The following is a 17,809-nucleotide window of genomic DNA, read 5'->3' as shown; positions in this document are numbered from 1 at the left end:
ATGATCAGCATATGAGGGTAGTTGAGGCCAGTTCATTGGCTATATTTAAGAGGGAGTTAGATGTGGCCCGTGTGGCTAGGGGGATCAGGGGGTATGGAGAGAAGGCAGGTATGGGATACTGAGTTGGATGATCAGCCATGATCATATTGAATGACGGTGCAGGCTCGAAGGGCCGAATGGCCTACTCCTGCACCTAATTTCTATGTTTCTATATCATCAGTGAATTTTTTTTATTTGGCAAACATTTTTGTCTCTTTTTACAGAAGCCATAAAATTGCAAGTCGTCTAAAATTGGACAGAAAAGGAAGAAGTCAATGTGGGGAAAAGATAATCGATTGTGGTCAGAATGTGTGGGGGTTAGCAATTGGTGCACCCCAGCCTGAGAATGGAGGTCGGTCGACAGTGAACCAAAGCAAATGTGTGTCTCGGATCTCGGGGATGGTCCTCGCCACAGGTCTTGCCAATGGAGAAATCAAACTGTGGGAAGTGCCTTCTGGTAAAATGTCTTGAGGTGTCCTGTTACTTTGGCAATGCTGTTGTTGTGATACAATGTACTTTTCACCCTGGGGAAACAGCAGCTTTTAAACTATTTATATGCAAAAACGCCTTGAAATTTCCCCCTCTTCAAAAAATTAACCTCTCACTGCCATTGTTGAATGAACATCTCTCTGGAGTGATTTATTTTGTTAAATATAATAAGTAGCAGAGGTCTGGTATGAATCCTTAACAGATGGTGTATTTCTGGAGGATCATAGTTGTACCTCATCTTCTCGTCCACAGGCTACACATTTCTGACAGTGTTGCTGTCTAATGGTTGTGGAAATTTAAAGTTGTGTTTTCCTTTGCTAATTCAAAGACGACTAAAATAAATTGTAGTGCTGTGAGGACTGCTCCAGTGTTCATCAAAATTTTCGTACAAGCTGCAGTTTTCCTAATTGGTAAAAGTGTTTAATGATAAATAGTCAACTGTTTGGAGAGCGGCAAACACCTCATGAACAGCAGCACTGAGTCATTACCTAGGAGAAACAAGTTTCAAATTATTTCTGTATAACAATCAATAAGTTAGGCTAATTATAAAAACCCTTCCACGCTAAAATCTGGTTATTTTTCCCATGTAAACAAAGGAACCAAAAAAGGAGCGATGAATTTCGAGCTGAATATAGGAGAGGTGCTCATCTGCAATTGTCAAGTTCCCTGCTCTTGTCATTGCATGGATGATCAATAACAGGCATCATGGTGGTGCAGCGGTAGAGTTGCAGCCTTACAGCGCCAGAGACCTGGGTTTGATCCCGACTATGGTTGCTTGTCTGTGTGGAGTTTGTACATTCTCCCCATGACCTGTGTAGGTTTTCTCTGGTTTCCTCCCACACTCCAAAGACTTACTGGTTTGTAGGTTAATGAGGTTGGTTTCCCTTGTGTGTGTAAGATACTGCAAGCGTGTGGGGATCACTGGTTGGAGCGGACTTGGTTGGCCGAAATTCCGCACTGTACCTAAAACGTGCAAGGAAATATACCAGTTGGTGGAATACACTAATTGATAGTTTCCTTATGTTACATCACTGGATTTGTATGCATTACCTTCAACATGGAGGGTCACCAGAGGTTAACCATTTACTGGTTAAAGGTATCAAATTGTTAAATAATTAAAAATGCGTGCCCCTTACATGGAATAAAATCAAATTAACATTTATTTTAAGTTATTTACTGATGCTTGACTATGATGGCAGCCATTTGATTAGCATGCTGTTGACATATTGGGGTGCTATGCTATTGTGGTGAATAGATTCAATGAGTTCTGAGAATTACGCCTCTAGTCCTTCAGAAGGCCGTGGGATCATCATGTATGACCTTGTAATGCAAGCAACAGGTCCCTTTAAATGCTCTGAAACGGCTAGAGAAGTGGGTTGTCTCGGGGTACTGATGGTGGCTTTCAGTCTGAGATTCTGCTATGTAGGGACAAAACTCATTGGTGGTTGAAAGTATGAGGGATAATAATAATGAAACATACAATTTTTAGGGGTGTAAACAAGGTGGACTCTGAGAGGATGTTTCCTCCTTGTGGGGGAATCTGGAGTTCAGTCCACAATATTGGAATCCGTTCAGTTCAAAATAAAGCGTCACTTATTTAAGATGGGGATGAGAATGAATTTCTCCTTTTAAGGTTGATAAATCTTAGAAATTCTTCATTCTGAGTGATTTAATGAACGCGGTCAAGGCTGAGATGGACAGATTTTTGACATTTGAGAGATTGGAGAAATGGGCAGGAGTCTAGACATAAAAACAGTCATGGTCTTATTGAATGATGGAGCCTTTGACATCCAAGCTTTATGCTTAAAAATGTTCTGCTTCTACTTTTTCTTGTGCTCTTATGTTAAATGTTATAGTATAGAGGGGAATATCTATCCTGGGATCATAGCTGTGTTGCTGGTCAAGCAGTGTGCATGTACTGGAACGACTTTGTCCACTGAGGTTGGGCATTTTACAAGCCCACACATTAAATAATGGGATAAGGAACAGCCGCTTAAGTGGGAGATTAGGAAGCTAACCTTTCTGGAAGCTTGTCCAGAGAGAGTCCCAACAAATTTGCCATGCATTGATGTGTGATGGAAATGACAATATTTTCATATCACAGTATTTTCTGTTTCTGTTGCAGCACATCTACTTTTCAATTTAAAAGGACATCAGTCTGTGGTGAGGAGTATTGCTTTTATCTCCAATGAAAACTTCATGCTGGTCTCTGCATCACGAGACACGACTTTGCGGGTGTGGGACCTACAACAGGGCGGTAAATGAAAATCTTTTTGTTTTGTTATTTACCCCTCACCCCTCCCCCGCCCTGTGACCTTACAATGAAGTATTAATGTATAATTAGGGTTTTTATCTGGAGCCTTCAGGAAAACGATTGAAAATGCCAATCAATAAAGGGGAAGCCATTTAAGACTGAGGTGAGAAAAAACTTCCCCAATCGTCCCCAATCAATAACGCATGCCTCCCCATATCCCTTGATTCCACTAGCCCCTACAGTTCTATCTAACTCTCTCTTAAATCTATCCAGTGATTTTGCCTCCACTGCCCTCTGTGGCAGGGAATTCCACAAATTCACAACTCTCTGGGTGAAAAAGTTTTTTCTCACCTGAGTCTTAAATGGCTTCCCCTTTATTCTAGGACTGTGGCCCCTGGTTCTGGACTCTCCCAACATTGGGAATTTTTTTCCTGCATCTAGCTTGTCCAGTACTTTTCAGTCAGGGAGCAAGTAACTTTTTTTTTTACGTATATACCTGGGACAATGACCCTAACTTAGAAATCACTCCCGAGAGATGTAGATGGTAATGTAGAGAGATATAGAATAAATGAGTGAAAGATATGCAAAAAAAACAAATTAACGTTGATAAAGGAAGCAAGCCATTGTTAGCGGTCGCCTAGATGAAAACGAGTATAGACAATGGGACTCAAGACGACGTTGATGCTGGTATGACGTAGGTGCGGGAGGGATGGAGAGAGGGGGATGCAAGGATTACTTGAAGTTAGAAAATTCATAATTCATACCACTGAGTTGTAAGCTGCCCAAGCAAAATATGAAAAATTGTGAAATCACTCTGGTGAGTCCTTGTCATATTGTGATTCCATAGGTAGGGAAACTAGACCTTTTCCAAGTTTGGTCTCACCAAGATGCTATTTAATTACATGACACTTTCCCATTTTAACTTCAGTTTGTTGCCAAATGAACTGCTGGACAAACTCAACAGATTGAGCAGCATCTGTGAGGGTGGGGGGAATTGAGCAACATCTACGGGTTAGGATGGAAGGGGGGGGGGTCAGGATTTATTGATGTTTTGGGTCAAAGCCCTGCAGAACTATTGAAATTCTCCCTGACCCCACAGGTGCTGTTCAGCCTGCTGAGTTCCTCCAGCAGTTTTTGCTCCAGATTCCAACATCTGCAGACCCTTATCTCCATTTCAAGTGTCATTTTATTCAGCTGAGAGTGGAAACAGTTTCTCTTTAATAATTTTTTTGAAAACATTTGTTCTAATTTTGAATACATGAGAAATCTCTTCTGAACCTTCCCTAATAGGGGAAGAACCCAAACTGCTCCAAGTGATAGAAGTCCTTCGTTCATGGTTGATCTGGCAAAGCTCTCTGCATCTCATCGATGGCCTTTGCCTGGTTCCAGAAATGTGATACCCAATGCTTTTCCCGACACCAACCCAGTGTTGGGATAGATTTAGTATAATTCCCTACCTATATACTTTCTGCCTCTTTTATACCTTAATTATGATTCCTTATTGAAGACGGTATTATTAACTTGTCCTGCCACCTGCAAAGATTTGTGCAGGTACATGCTCTTGGCTCCAAGTTTTCTAGTTCCTATAATCATCTTTAAAATTGTACTATTTAGTTTGTTGCATTGATTTCAATCATTCATTCTCCCAGGATGTTCAGCATTAAACTCATTCTGTCCACTTCACTGGCCTGATTTTGCCTCCCTAGGGTCTGTAATCCTACCTATGGTTTAGTTCCTGTCAGAGTTTTATATTACCCTGCATTCTTTGACATTTATCTTATTTTGAAGTCCAAAAGTTAATAGATATCCAAGAGATCACCGGGCTTAATACTGATGCCCAAGGGACGACACCGTTGTATCCTACATTCTGCAAAAACTGTTCACCACATTCACATTCAAAAACTGTTCAACCACTTTCACATCCATCAGTCTCATTCTGCCAATTATTTCCTCGTAACCTATTCTCACTCTTGTGGCCACCAACTTGCTCTGAGTATCCTGCCACCCACCTATTCTGAGCAGAAGGGCCCCGTCCAGAACCATCACCAATCTATCTTCACCAGAGATGCTCCCTGACCTGCTGAGTTACTCCAGCACTTTGTGTCTTTCTTTGTAAACAAGCATCTGCAGTCCTTTGTGTTTTGAGCAATTTACAATGTCTATCAAACTACAGGCATTTCTTTGGGTAATAGGAGGAACACAGAGCATGTCTGTGCCAAGACCAGCCCTATCTGCCTGCACATAATCCATGTCCCTTCCTTTTCTACATACCCATGTGCTTGTCCAAAAGTATTAAAAGCCACTATTGTATCAGTCTCCACCACCACATCCTTCAATGCATTCCAGGTACTCGCCACCCTCGGAGTAATTAAAAAAAAAAAAAAACTTGCTCTGCACATCTCCTTTAAACTTTGCCTCTCTCACCTTAAAGGTATGCCTCTTGCTGTTGATATTGGGAAATGGGTTCTGACGGACTCATCATTTTATATACTATCAGGTTTCCTTGCAACCTCTGGTGTTCCAGAGAAAATTATGCAATTCTGCCCAACCTTTCCCTGTAGCTGATGCCCTTCTGATCTAGGTATCTTTCTGGTAAATCTCCTCTGCACTCTTTCCAAAGCCTCCACCTCCTTCCTGTAAAGGGGCGACCAGAACTCCACAGGAGCGAGTACTGCACAGTGAGAGAGTACGAAAGAAGAACTGACAGAAAATGATCTAAAGAAAGCTGTTTCCATTTTAGAAAGAGTTAATATTTTAATGTGTTAGGCAGAGGATTTTGCAACATCCCAAAAATGCATGAATCATTCAGGCTCGGACCTACTCCTTTGATTAAGAAATTAGAGATGCATTCTGTGGATGCTATCTGCAGTTGAAATTCCTCATGACAGGAAATGTTTCTTAAATTGGGTGTTCCCCTGTTGGCTTTCTGCCTCATGTAGAAATGTTTGACTCATTCACAATTATGAAATCCTATAGATAGAGAAGATTATTTAAGTGTGACAAACTGTATCTGGTTTATTTTCTCTTTCTATTCTTCGCAGGTAATCTACTGCATTTATTAGATGATCACAGAGAATGGGTCTATTGTTGTGCTGTGTCTCCTGACTCGAGCAAGCTTTGCTCCGTGGGAGGAGGAAAGACTGTAAGTTCCCAATTTTTAACACTAAATGCCAGTCAGATGAGGCTTTGAGAACATTTTATTTTACCATTTGATTTAGCCTGATGAAAAAAATGCCAACTATTTGTGTGGAAAATAGCTTAACTATAATTTCCTTTGAGCATAATTGCAATTCGAGATTGTTATCTTCGTCTCATGGGTAAATCAAATTGGCCTGCCAGTTGTTACTGTTCAATCAAGTATCACGTGATCAATTCTTCCTGTGACTAATGGATTATCCTGCTTCTGCCTTATTAATGAAAACGTGCGTCCTGGCATAAAGATCACCAAGGTTAACCCACTGGGAGATTAAGGGTGTATCTGATTTATTATTTTTGGCATTCATTCCTTTTTTATTTATTACCTTTTTGTTAAGAATGTGGAATATAGGACAGTCCTGCACAGGACCAGGCCCTTCTGCTCAACATGCCTAATACTGTATGATTCTGAATTAAAATTATCAAATCACCCTATGCATGATCCATCGCCCTCCATTCCCTGCAATCTCACACTATCTAAAATACTCTTAAATGTCACTGTTGTATCTGCTTCAGTAGAAGCCTGACATTGCCCTGACCCTCCACTCTTTACGTAAAAATAAACCTGCCATGTACATCTTCTATAATATACTAAAACTATTCCCTTTGTTCTCGTGTCTGTGTGAGCCAGGATTGTGTTGGTTTTCTTGTAATCTCCTTAATTTGTATCTTCTTCCAAACGCTAGGCCCCAGCCTTCCCATTTTCACATATGCTACTCGCATGTTTTCCGCCGACCGGATAAATATCTTCCCGTCGCACTTCAACCTATATTTCATAAGTTACTAACCTTTTAAAAACAGCTTCAAAATATTAAAAGTTTTCAACCTTCTCATTTTGAAGATAAAAAAATCTGACTGACGTCACAATCAACTAGCAAGACATGACGTGACACTCCGCACGGGAGGGCCCCTCCCCCTCCCTCTCACCCCGCCTTCACCCCCCCCCTTTAACCTCACCCCACCCCTCCCCCTCTCACCCCCTCTAATCCCCTCCCCATCACCCCCCACCCTCTCTATCCCCCTCCCTCTCTAGGGAGTGGTGAATATTGGAACCTATGGTGAGTGGTGGAGTATTGCGTTCGGGGACCAACCCTCCCCTGTGACGCTGCGCGCCCCCCCTACTCCTCAATCTCAACCTCCACCCCCCCTCACCCTATCCACCCCCCCCCCCCCCCCCTACCACCCCTCTCCCTCACTAGCCGCATTTGCGCATTGGAACTATGTGCGAGCGGACAGGGCGGGGGATGGGGAAAAAGGAGCAAATTAATAATACCAAGAGGGGGGGTTAGTGTGTGTGTGATGCTGCAGGCCGCCCTCGCCCCTGCAACCGCTCGTTGAGGGGACGGGACCCAACGGGTCCCACTTGGGCTGGTCTCCTTTAAATTTTCCCCCTCACACCTTAAAGCTGTGCTCTCTGTATTTGACATTTCCGTGGTGGGAAAAAGATTCTGACTGTCTACCCTGTCTATGCCTCTTACTTTGGTACATGTACCTTGGTACACATGACAATAAACTAAACTGATTATTTAAAACTTCTGTCATGTCTCACCTCAGCCTATGATGTTCCAGAAAAAACAATCCAAGTTTGTCCAACCACTCATTCTCATACTGTCCCGGTAAACTTCCCTTGTCCCCTCTCCAAAGCTTCCACATCCTTTCTATAATCGAGCAATCATAACTGCACACAATACTTCAAATGTTGCCTCATGAAACTTCATAACATTGCATCATCATTTCTTCCTGAAACTCGTGTCTCAACCATGTAAAAACTGGTGTTGCAACTTTCATGGAGCTCTGGACTTGAACCCCAAGATCTCTCTAATCAGTGCTGGTAAAGGTCCTACAATTAATTGACCCCCTCAAAGTGCAGCACCTTACCCTGTCAGCAGGACAGACGGCATCTCTGGATAGAAGGAATAGGTGACATTTCGGGTTGAGATTTTTCTTCAGACCTCGCTGTGTTCTTTGCAAGAAAGACTGCCAGCCTCCCAATAATTGACACCAACTGCTTGTATTGTGGAAGTGAAATTGGAAGCCGTATTTATGTGTCATTAGCTTCATTTTATGATAATGTTCTGATTTCAGTGAACTGTTACTTTTTTTATTATGTGCAGGGTGCTGTCAAGAACTAGTTTGCTGTTGTTAGACACCACTTACTGCGAATCTGTTCGATAATATCTTCAACCTGTGGTTTGACCGTGCTTGTGGTTTTACTTCCCAATACCACCTCCTCCTTGATTATTTCTCTGAGTGCCATTCATTTCCCGCTTGCAACTTGAAATCCGTCTTTTTATTTTGTCTTGGCTCCAAAATTGTGCCATCATTTTACTATAGCAGTCGCATATGTATGTACTTGCAGCACTGCACTTTTTGCATTTACAGGAAAAAGAGGCAAATTGTAGCATCTCGCTATACGGGGAAAAAGGTGGCACGATTTGTTATATCAAGGTGGGGGGAAGGTCCTTGAGTTACTAGCCTAATGTCTTAGATAAATCCTAATTGCACTATTAACATAGACTTCATTTGATGTTGACTAGCTAACTCTGTAACAATTCTGCATTAGAGTTGGCAGTTATTTGTGGATAATTTCAGTTGTATTGCAGTTGCAGGTTCTCCTGTGGAGCACAATTTCGTATACAGTGATTCGGAAACTCGAAGGACATAATGCTGATGTAGTTTCGTGTGAGTTTTCCCCTGATGGAGCTTTATTAGCAACTGCATCGTATGATACACACGTAATCATATGGGACCCACACACTGGAGAAAGCCTGATGAAGCTGAGGTAAAGCAGCATCTGCGTGAAATGTAATGGCTCTATTGTTTTTGTCGCTTCATACCTTACACAAAATATGATAATTGTGTGGGGGTGGGGTTCCATTATCCCAGCCCCAGGACCTCACTGAAGGTATTCTTCAGAGCAATGGCATGATAAAATTCTATCCATGCACATAACTCCCACAAAGTTTGCAAACATGCAGGTCAAAGCAACCTGCTTGATTGACACGCCTTCCACCACCTTATATCCGTTTTCACCCGCCATAAGTTATAAAAGAATTAGGCCCTTCGGCCCATCAAGTCTACTCCGCTATTCAATCATGGCTGATATATCTTTCCCTCTCTACCCCATCCTTCTGCCTGCTCCCCATAACTCCTGACACCTGTACTAATCAAGAATCTATCTCTCTCTGCTTTAAAAAATATCCATTGACTTGGCCTCCACAGCTTTTCGTGGCACTCCATTAGAATACAGTGACATATGTATCATCTGCAATTGTGTTTCATTCACATACCTATACCACTCTCATCACCCCTCCCATGACCTCTTAACACCAAAGAGGGCAGGAACTACAAGGTTTATGTGAACACTAACAACTGCAGGTTCCCCTACAAGTGGTACACCAACCTGATTTGGAAATGTATCATCAGTATAAATCCTGGAACATTACTAATACTGGGTGTAACCTCATCAAGGCTGCACCACAGTTCAAGAAGGCAGCTTAGCACAACTTCTCGAGGGCAATTAGGGATGGGCAGTTAATGCTGTCCTGGCTGGCAATGCTGTCCAATCTACAGTAAATTAACTTGAAATACTCGGTATATTAAACAGCATCTCGGAGGAGAACAACCATGTTAGATTAAGGATGTGGATGATGGACTAAATGGCCTCCTCCTTTGTCACAAACTTTGTGATCTCATGACTTTCAAATGGACCTGGTAGACAATGACAAAGAACAAGTATAAAGCCATAGGAAAGGCTGAGTGAATGGCTGACACCACTGTTACAGAATTGTGGTTGGTGCAAGTCACAGTGAAGCCAAGAATATTTACTCAGCAAACAGTAACAGAATGCTGGAATTAGCAATTTGAAAAAAACAAACAATTGTGTTAATGTATTAAGCCAGAACAAAACAAATATAAATTGGGATTTCCCAGTTGTTAATGATATCAACTCTCCTTCCCATACTGACAGTTCTGTTCTGGTACATGTCCATTGCCAGAATGAGGCCACATGCAAACTGGAACAGTTTAGTTCAGTTTATTGTCACGTACAGTGAAAGGCGTTTTGTTGCGTGCTAACCCGTCACCTCGTAGCAGCACCTCGTACCGCCACTTGGGTAGCTTGCATCCCAACAGTACAAACAAATGAACATTTTCAAATTGTAAGTAACCTCTATCAACCCCCATCCCCCATCCCTACTGCACCCCACTTCGATCCATACCCATTTCTCTCCTCCCCCTCCACCTACATTCTACTTCTGCTTGTTCACTGCACAACCGCCAACAACTGGGCTATCTATCTCGTGCAGGTTACGCTTGCATGGGCACTGGTTGCAAAAGGGTTATTTAGATTTTTATGTGGGCAAGGGGGTATGGGGGTGTGGAGGGGAGGGGGGGAGGGGGGAGGGGGGAGAGGGGAGAGGAGAGGTGGGAAGAAAGAGGAGGGGAGACTTCAACTTTTTACTTCAACCCAAACCCCCCAAACAACCATTTGCAGGCAGTGCCTTTTTACTTCAAACCAACCATATTTTCATTTTCAAACCACATTAAGGTCACTCACAGTTGAGTAGACATGTGTTCAGTGTTATTCAGAGCTCAGAGAGACGTGACCTCCATCTTGCAGAGACTGAGTGAGACGCACCACTTCCTGGTTTTATAGTCCCTCCCCCTCCCTCCAGCAGGGACAACAGAGAGAATGGAGATATAAAAAAAATCATTAATATCTCTCTGATTTTTAATCGATGGGAAAAATCCTCCGGTCCAGGAAGGCAGATGTGGGCTCTGAGCGAGGAGGCCAAAAATGACGGCCGTAGGTGGAGGTGTTCTCTCGGAAATCGCGGCACAGTGGGCCAAAAGTCATCAAGATCAGACTTTTAGTAATATAGATAAAGTGACCTGAGGACTGTCTTGTAGTTTTCTGGGCATTGGATTGAATGAGGTGAGATATGTTACTGGGGATGATGCCACGAGTCTCCTTGTGAACAGTATATAATCGGGCTTTGGTGTGTTTTGACTCCAGCGACTCCCAGCCGAGGTGATTTAACATATCGAAAACACTTGACTGTCTTGAGTAGTCATTACTAACAAACCGGGCTGCACGTCACTGAACCTTGTCACGGGTGTCAATGTTATTTTTCTGGTGTGGGTCCCATATTGTCTGGCAATGCATTCCTTCTTCTGGCTTCACTATTAGCAACTCTTCAAATCTTTTCTTTGATATCTTGCTTTTTTTTCTCTCTGCCCTATGGTAAGGATTCCTAACAGTAGCAAGTTGAGTTCTTCAATAAAATGCAGGGAGAGATTAATTATAGAATCGGTCCCACATCTCTCTAGCAATGGATGCCCAAGGGAATTGTCTGATAATTTCCACTGCTGCCAGGAATAGCGGAGTCATTATATGTAAGGGGATTAAGTGAAGAAAGAAAATACGATTCGGTGTAGAGGATTCATTAAAGGGGTGGGTACAAGATAAAAGCAGCTATTGATATAAACATAGAAACGGCCTGGAAATAGGGTCTGTAAATAGTTACAAAAAATGGGAAATCTAAAAATGCATTTAATCACATTATTTGTGTCACAGGTGAGGCTACAATTTACTGCCCATTCCTAACTGCCCTTGATGGAGACTGAGTTTGTGCTATAGAATTTTCACACTGGAAGTTCCAGGATAATAACCTAGTAATGAAGGAAGGTGTTGATTAATATTGAAACAGACAGTGAGATTTGGAAGAGGGAAATAGTGGGTTTCATATGCACCTAATATTGCACGCCTTTTAAGGTGGTAGAGATTATGGTATGTTCCACTGAAGAATTATTTAAATGGTACAGACTGCCGCCAAGGTGCACTGATTGTGAATGTTTAGGGTGGTGGGTGGGTTGCCAATTAAACTGCGGTTTGTGCTTGTTCATATTGCATGTGTTGCTGGAACTGCTTTCATCCAGACAAGCGGAGGATATTCTCTTGGGCATAGAGTCAAGTCACTTGCAATAATCCAGCTGGTCTAATCTGTCTCTTTTTCTGTGGTTGGTCCAGTTTGTATCTAGTCATTGGTGTTCCCCCTGCATGTTTACAGTGAGATATTTGGAAATGCAGTACTGTTGTTGAGCACAGGGAAGTGATCGTTGACTGGCACTTGTATGGTGCTAATATTACTTTCAAGTCAGCCCACTCTTGTATGTTGTTGAGTTGTTACTGCTTCTGGGCATGGACTACTTCATTAACTGATGAGCTGTGAGTAGAATGTTGTGCATTCATCAATGAACATCCCTGCAGCTGAACCATTCATGGAGATGAGTTAATTGATGAAGCAACTGAAAAAAACTGGCACACGGAGAAGGCACAACTGATTCATCTACCAAAATCACGACTCTCTTCCATTCAAAAGGCATGATTGCAGTTGGTTTTCCATTCTGATTCCTAATAGTCTAGTACATTTTGTCAACATTCTAATGCAGACACTTCTAAACTGCCTTCAGAATTCATAGTTTAGTTGGAACCCAAATTTAATATATTTTACAGCCTGTTAGTAAATGCGACATGATCATATAAATGACAAACTTGTCCCATGCATGCATGACAAACCACTGAATTGTTGCAACTAAATATTGACTCGATTTCACAATAAACGTGATAATTTTAGGCAAATAATGCATTTTAGTCACCATTTTGATTTTCAAGTTGCAGATGTGATTTGTAATTGTGTCGTAGCACAATTTCTGGCATGGTGTAAGATTTGTTTCCCCCTTATATCTTACGAGAGTAATTATTTGTGGATTTTGGTCCAGAACAAAGTATCAGTTAACCACAAATGTTTATACAAAATGCTGGTGTAACCCAGCGGGACAGGCAGCATCTCTGGAGCGAAGGCATGGGCGACGGGTGGAGACCCTTCTTCAGGTTAATGTCAGGGGAGTGGGCGGAACAGAGATAGAATGTAGCCGGAGACAGCTGGGAGAACTGAGGAGGAGAAGGAGGGGATGGAGAGAGGAGGGCTATTTGAAGTTAGAGAAGTGAACGTTCTGAGAGAAGTGAGAGTACCCAACTGAAATATGAGGTACTGTTCTGCCAATTTGCGCTGGACCTCGTTCTGATAATGGAAGAGGCCCAGGGCAGAAAGGTCCGATTGGGAGGGGTGTTAAAGTACTGAGCAACAGGGAGATCAGGTAGGTTAAGGCGGACTGAGTGGAGATGTTCAGCGAAACGATCGCCGAGCCTGTGCTTGGTCTCGTGATGTACAGAAGTTGACACCTGGAACAGTGATACAGTAGATGAGGTTGGAGGAGGCGCAAGTGAACTTCTGCCTCGCCTGAAAAGACTGTTGGGGTCCTTGGATGGAGTCGGGGGGAGGTAAAGGGACAGGTGTTGCATCTCCTAAGGTTGCAGGGGAAAGTACCTGGGGAGGGGGGTGGTTTGGGTTTGAAGGGACGAGTTGACCAGGGAGTTACGGAGGGAACGGTCTCCGCGGAAAGCAGAAAAGGGTGGAGATGGGAAGATGTGGCCAGTAGTTGGAGGGGGTGAAAGTGTTGGAGGATTAACCACTGTCAGTTAACCACTGTTTTAGAAAATTATTTTTAATCAACCATATTGAACTGATAATGTAATACTGCTATATTGTAGACACTGTTCACCAGCTGCTGCTACTCTGGATGTCGATGATGGTTTCAGGAGTGCCTTTGTACGAGCAGTCTCATTTTCCCAGGAAGGTCTAAATCTTGCCTCGGTGACTGATGATAGGTGAGATGCTTAATCTTTTTTAAATTGAAGTTAGCTAGTACTGCTTTGAGAACTTTTCCAGTGAGCCTTTGAAGCTGCAAGCTTTCAATAGGAACAAGCAAACCTCTTGCACATTCTCTGCTCCTTGGGTGGGTGTGCAGGGAAGAAACGTGCATCTCCCCCTGTGAATTTGATGCTCTTCAAATTAGATTTGTAATCTGTTTTTAAGAGTAGATGACTTGTTAGTTATATTGTTGCCCCTAGTTTGCTTTTTGTGCGCTTGGGTGATAAAAACAAATCTTTCCTCAGTCACAATCTGTAGATTATAATCTTGTAATGAAACTCTTTTTGTTTAGATTGCTGAGAATTTGGTCCTTGGATTTACAAAGGCCAATAACAGTTGCCCCTCTGGCCAATGGCTTGTGTTGTACATTCTCTCCACATGGTGGTGTACTGGCTACAGGGTAAGGATGTTTTGTATGATTAATTGTCCTGTATGATTAGTTATATGTGCTCGAGTAATATGTTTGATTTACATTATGTAGCCAAAATTTTGGTTAGCACTGTTGGGAAGCAGTGTTTTGGAATTATCTTGTAACTCCCAACAGATGAGAATACATTTGATTGTTGCTATTGCCTTATGCCACAATTCTATTGTGCCCAAGAATATTGAATAGTTTAGTTTACATTTATTAATGTGGCCTACACTTTTTCTTTCAACTATTCCAGGACACGAGACGGTCATGTTCAATTCTGGACTGTATCGAGGGTCCTGCCAACTCTACAACACATTTGTCGCAGTACTCTACGCCATGTGATGTCAACCCAGCAGATTATGCTCTTGCAAATGCCAAAGAAGATAAAAGAGTTTTTAACTTACAAGTCATTTTAGACTTTCACAAATGGGGTGTAAATTACCCAAGGAAACGATAATTGTCATATCGGACAATTCGCTGTAAATTAAAAACAAAACAAGTTTTTGATGTGCATTTGTTATTAGAATTCTCTACAATTATGCCACAATATTACAGTCATCAAAAGACCTCTTTTATATCCTTACAATTACATTTTAAAAGTGATTGCTGTTCAAGAATCCCCTTGACTCGGATATTGATTGGCCCACTGAGGTCCTCCCAACAGTTTGATGTTTTTTTTGCTCCTAATTCCAGCATCTGTAGTCTTTCTCATCTCAAGAATATTTTTGTCTACCTTGTGAACTTTTAATATTTAGAATAGTCACAATCTAGCAAATGTGCTTACATTGTCACTCCGTTTATAGTTTTGTTTTGGGGGAATATGATTTGTCATATATTTGAAACTTAATTGCTCTAGAGTAACAAATCACAGAAATGTTCTATTCTTTTGATTCCACATTGATGAAAAACACTTTCTCCTTCCCAACCCCTCCCCTCAAACCATGGACTACATCATGATTAAAAGTTAGGTTCAATAAAAACAAAAAAAACTGCTACACTCTGCAATGCCCGATTGTATCTGTAACATTGCAGGTTGAAACCTCATTACAAGATGTTAGGTACTGGGTAATTTATTTTAATTCATTTATCTAGAAAGACTGCGGCACATCCTTATTACATTATTTAATTTATTACTTTATGGATATTGATTAAATGTTTTGATGACGCTGAAAAATGATCCTAAATTTATCTTGACTCATTTGTAACTTCTCCTATAAGCTGGTTAAAGTGATAATAATTTGATTTACCTTTATCTTTTTACATGATTGGAATGTCTTTGCAAATGCTAACCATAACCATTTAATGTTTAACGGTTGTATTTGGTTAATGTTCCTTCATTTGTTCTCATTTAGTTTTTAATTTTACTTTCACTTTAGATCATTTGCCCTGGAATTAGATAGTCGTATAAAAGTAAATTGGTAATTTTCATAGCAATATGATTCCAATATGGGAAGTGCACAGTTTAAAAGATTAATTTATGGATTTTTAATTCCAATTTTATTTGAATGTTAAGCCTGACGTATGTAAGAATTTTGATTTGTAGAATTTTACAGTAAAGAAATTAGTGCACACTATGTGACTTAATACACCTGTATTCATCTGCCTTCTACTTCTGCACTTCCATTGTTTGCCATGATGTGGTTTTAATCCCTGGTTTTGGAATTGAAAGTAACAAATATAGATCAAATAAAGGAAATAAATTGGGAGAAGTTTTTTGTAGTTTTGCTGAACTTGCCAACCAATGGTACTAAAAATGGAATGGGTTTGCCCTTTCATAATTTTTTAGGTGTGACAACTATGCACGTCATATAGAATTAAACTATGTATCACATTTTGGGATACAATCATTCACAATTTTATAGTTCTCCAGCATCTAAGTGCCCTCCATTTTCAGTATGATTTAACATACTAATTGTCTTAAGAGGCTTAACTTTCTGTATAAACCTATTTAAAATATAATATTTTTTGTACATTTATCTAATAAAGATATGCTTTGAATGCACGTCAGCACTTTAAAGACACTGTTGCCATTTTAAGCTAAACAATTGTTACAATTTTTTTTGCTCAATTCTCTCCACATTATCAGTCTTTGTCACAGTCTCCTCCTCCCACTACCAACACTCCAGTTTCTGCTTGAAATGATCGCTGCAAAGAATTGTATTTACCCTTGCCAATTGATTCCATTCGTCTTGTCCCATATTACCTTTGTCCTTGGCTTCAAGTCAATCCATGCTCTCGCTGCTCACAAGGGCTGGTTTATCCATTCTTCTTCTAGTCATCATTGTGCTCTGAACAAACCTGCTGCTCATTACTATTTCACAGTTTTTTAAACTCAACCTCCCTTTGGTCCTCTGCTTTCTTGCTTTGCTTCTCCACAGCGGGGGGGAAAAGCCAAGGATTAGGCATTTCTGTCCAATCCTGTGGAATTCAGATCTTGTTTCATGCAAGTTATCTTAAGTGAAATACAACGTGTTTGGAAGCAGAATCAGAGGTGAAGAGTGCGGAACAAGTTCTGCAGCTGTTTATGAAATACTACAGGTACTACATTTGAACAAACACTAACTGCTACAGTATGCAAGCTAGCTTGGCATCCTCATGCAGAATTGTAGAATATCTAAAATAAAAATCTTGCGTTATGGTTTATTGAAAATGTAGGTTTTTAATTATTGTAAGACATAGAACACTTTTAATAATCTGCCAATGCCTATTAATTCAGCAAATGTATTAATTTAACAGGCTGACCTTGGGTATCTAAATTTAACAATTATGCCAGATAATGCAACACATTTTAGCATTTATACCATTTTCAGCAACTTAAATTCCAATCCTTGTGAATAATTAAATATCTTGCTACCGTAAGGAATTATTGAATCAGGCAGTACAGAGATTTTTTATTCACTCTCCCTTTAAATGTTTGGCAAGAGAGGTTTATACTAAGATTGAAGAAAGATGAGAAGACCATAAATGCAAGCAGGGTCCAGACCCAAAACTTTGTTCCCCATTTCCTCCACAAATGATGCCACTGCATTCCTCCAGCATTTTGTGTTCTGCTCTAATATTTTAGTCGTTGATGTTTTATGTGTCTCCATTAGTTTAGATCTGTGTTGTAATGCTATGTAATCTTAGATTGGGGATATATGCTTAATAAAAAATGTTTACAATCTTACTTTGAAGTTTCTGGTGAATTCTAAGAAAAGTATAATAAGGTACTGTTTGAACACCAGTAGAGGTGCAGAATATATTTTGCAGCGTGACACAATCGCTACTATGTGTATTGATTTCACTGCCATAATCAAACAAAACTAAATGCAAGTCTGTAAATATCATTCAGTTTTGTTTTGACCAGTATTTGTATACCTGTCAATATACAAGGTGATGACACTGCACAAACATTGGCTTTAAGGTTTATATACTTAAAAAACATCTGCTGTAAACCAAATTCTCAAAACTGTTGGCAGCTGTTAAATTTGCAAATTACATTTTCGTATGCACTGTCTAGTTAGGGAAAATATCTTGGTCAGAATATACAGATTAAGTTTTGGCACATTTAAAGCCCAGTCTGACAAAACTGAGAAATTAGTTTTATTTTCCACAGAATCAATGCCCACTCACCCATCGGAGCAGTAAAGATGGGCAGCTATAAAA

At 40.8% G+C, this 17,809-nt stretch overlaps 1 protein-coding gene and 1 long non-coding RNA gene across 3 annotated transcripts in view; one reads left to right on the top strand and one right to left on the bottom strand.

Annotated features, from left to right (window-relative positions):
• wsb2 (WD repeat and SOCS box containing 2) overlaps nt 1–17,291 on the top strand; it is a 30,437-nt gene extending 13,146 nt beyond the window's left edge. Inside the window, exons 3-9 of the mRNA XM_055655592.1 lie at nt 264–496; nt 2,654–2,785; nt 5,824–5,924; nt 8,581–8,759; nt 13,593–13,709; nt 14,045–14,152; nt 14,418–17,291. Of these exons, the coding sequence (XP_055511567.1) occupies nt 264–496; nt 2,654–2,785; nt 5,824–5,924; nt 8,581–8,759; nt 13,593–13,709; nt 14,045–14,152; nt 14,418–14,580 (1,033 nt within the window). The 3' untranslated portion in view covers nt 14,581–17,291. The remainder of the gene's footprint in view (nt 1–263; nt 497–2,653; nt 2,786–5,823; nt 5,925–8,580; nt 8,760–13,592; nt 13,710–14,044; nt 14,153–14,417) is intronic.
• On the bottom strand, nt 470–16,498 carry LOC129709309 (uncharacterized). 2 transcript variants are annotated; one of them, XR_008725491.1, is made up of 3 exons: nt 16,368–16,498; nt 14,569–14,641; nt 470–1,016 (listed from the first exon to the last, which is right to left on the bottom strand). It is a non-coding gene; the product is annotated as an uncharacterized LOC129709309 (long non-coding RNA). The 2 variants fall into 2 exon arrangements; XR_008725490.1 differs by having other exon boundaries at nt 16,330–16,463.
• Nucleotides 17,292–17,809: the final 518 nt, after the last annotated feature.

This window comes from Leucoraja erinacea, chromosome 25, assembly GCF_028641065.1.
Source record: "Leucoraja erinacea ecotype New England chromosome 25, Leri_hhj_1, whole genome shotgun sequence".
NCBI classification, from domain to species: domain Eukaryota; kingdom Metazoa; phylum Chordata; class Chondrichthyes; order Rajiformes; family Rajidae; genus Leucoraja; species Leucoraja erinaceus.
The sequence above is the reverse complement of the archived record's forward strand: the minus strand, read 5'-3'. Positions and strand labels throughout refer to the sequence as shown.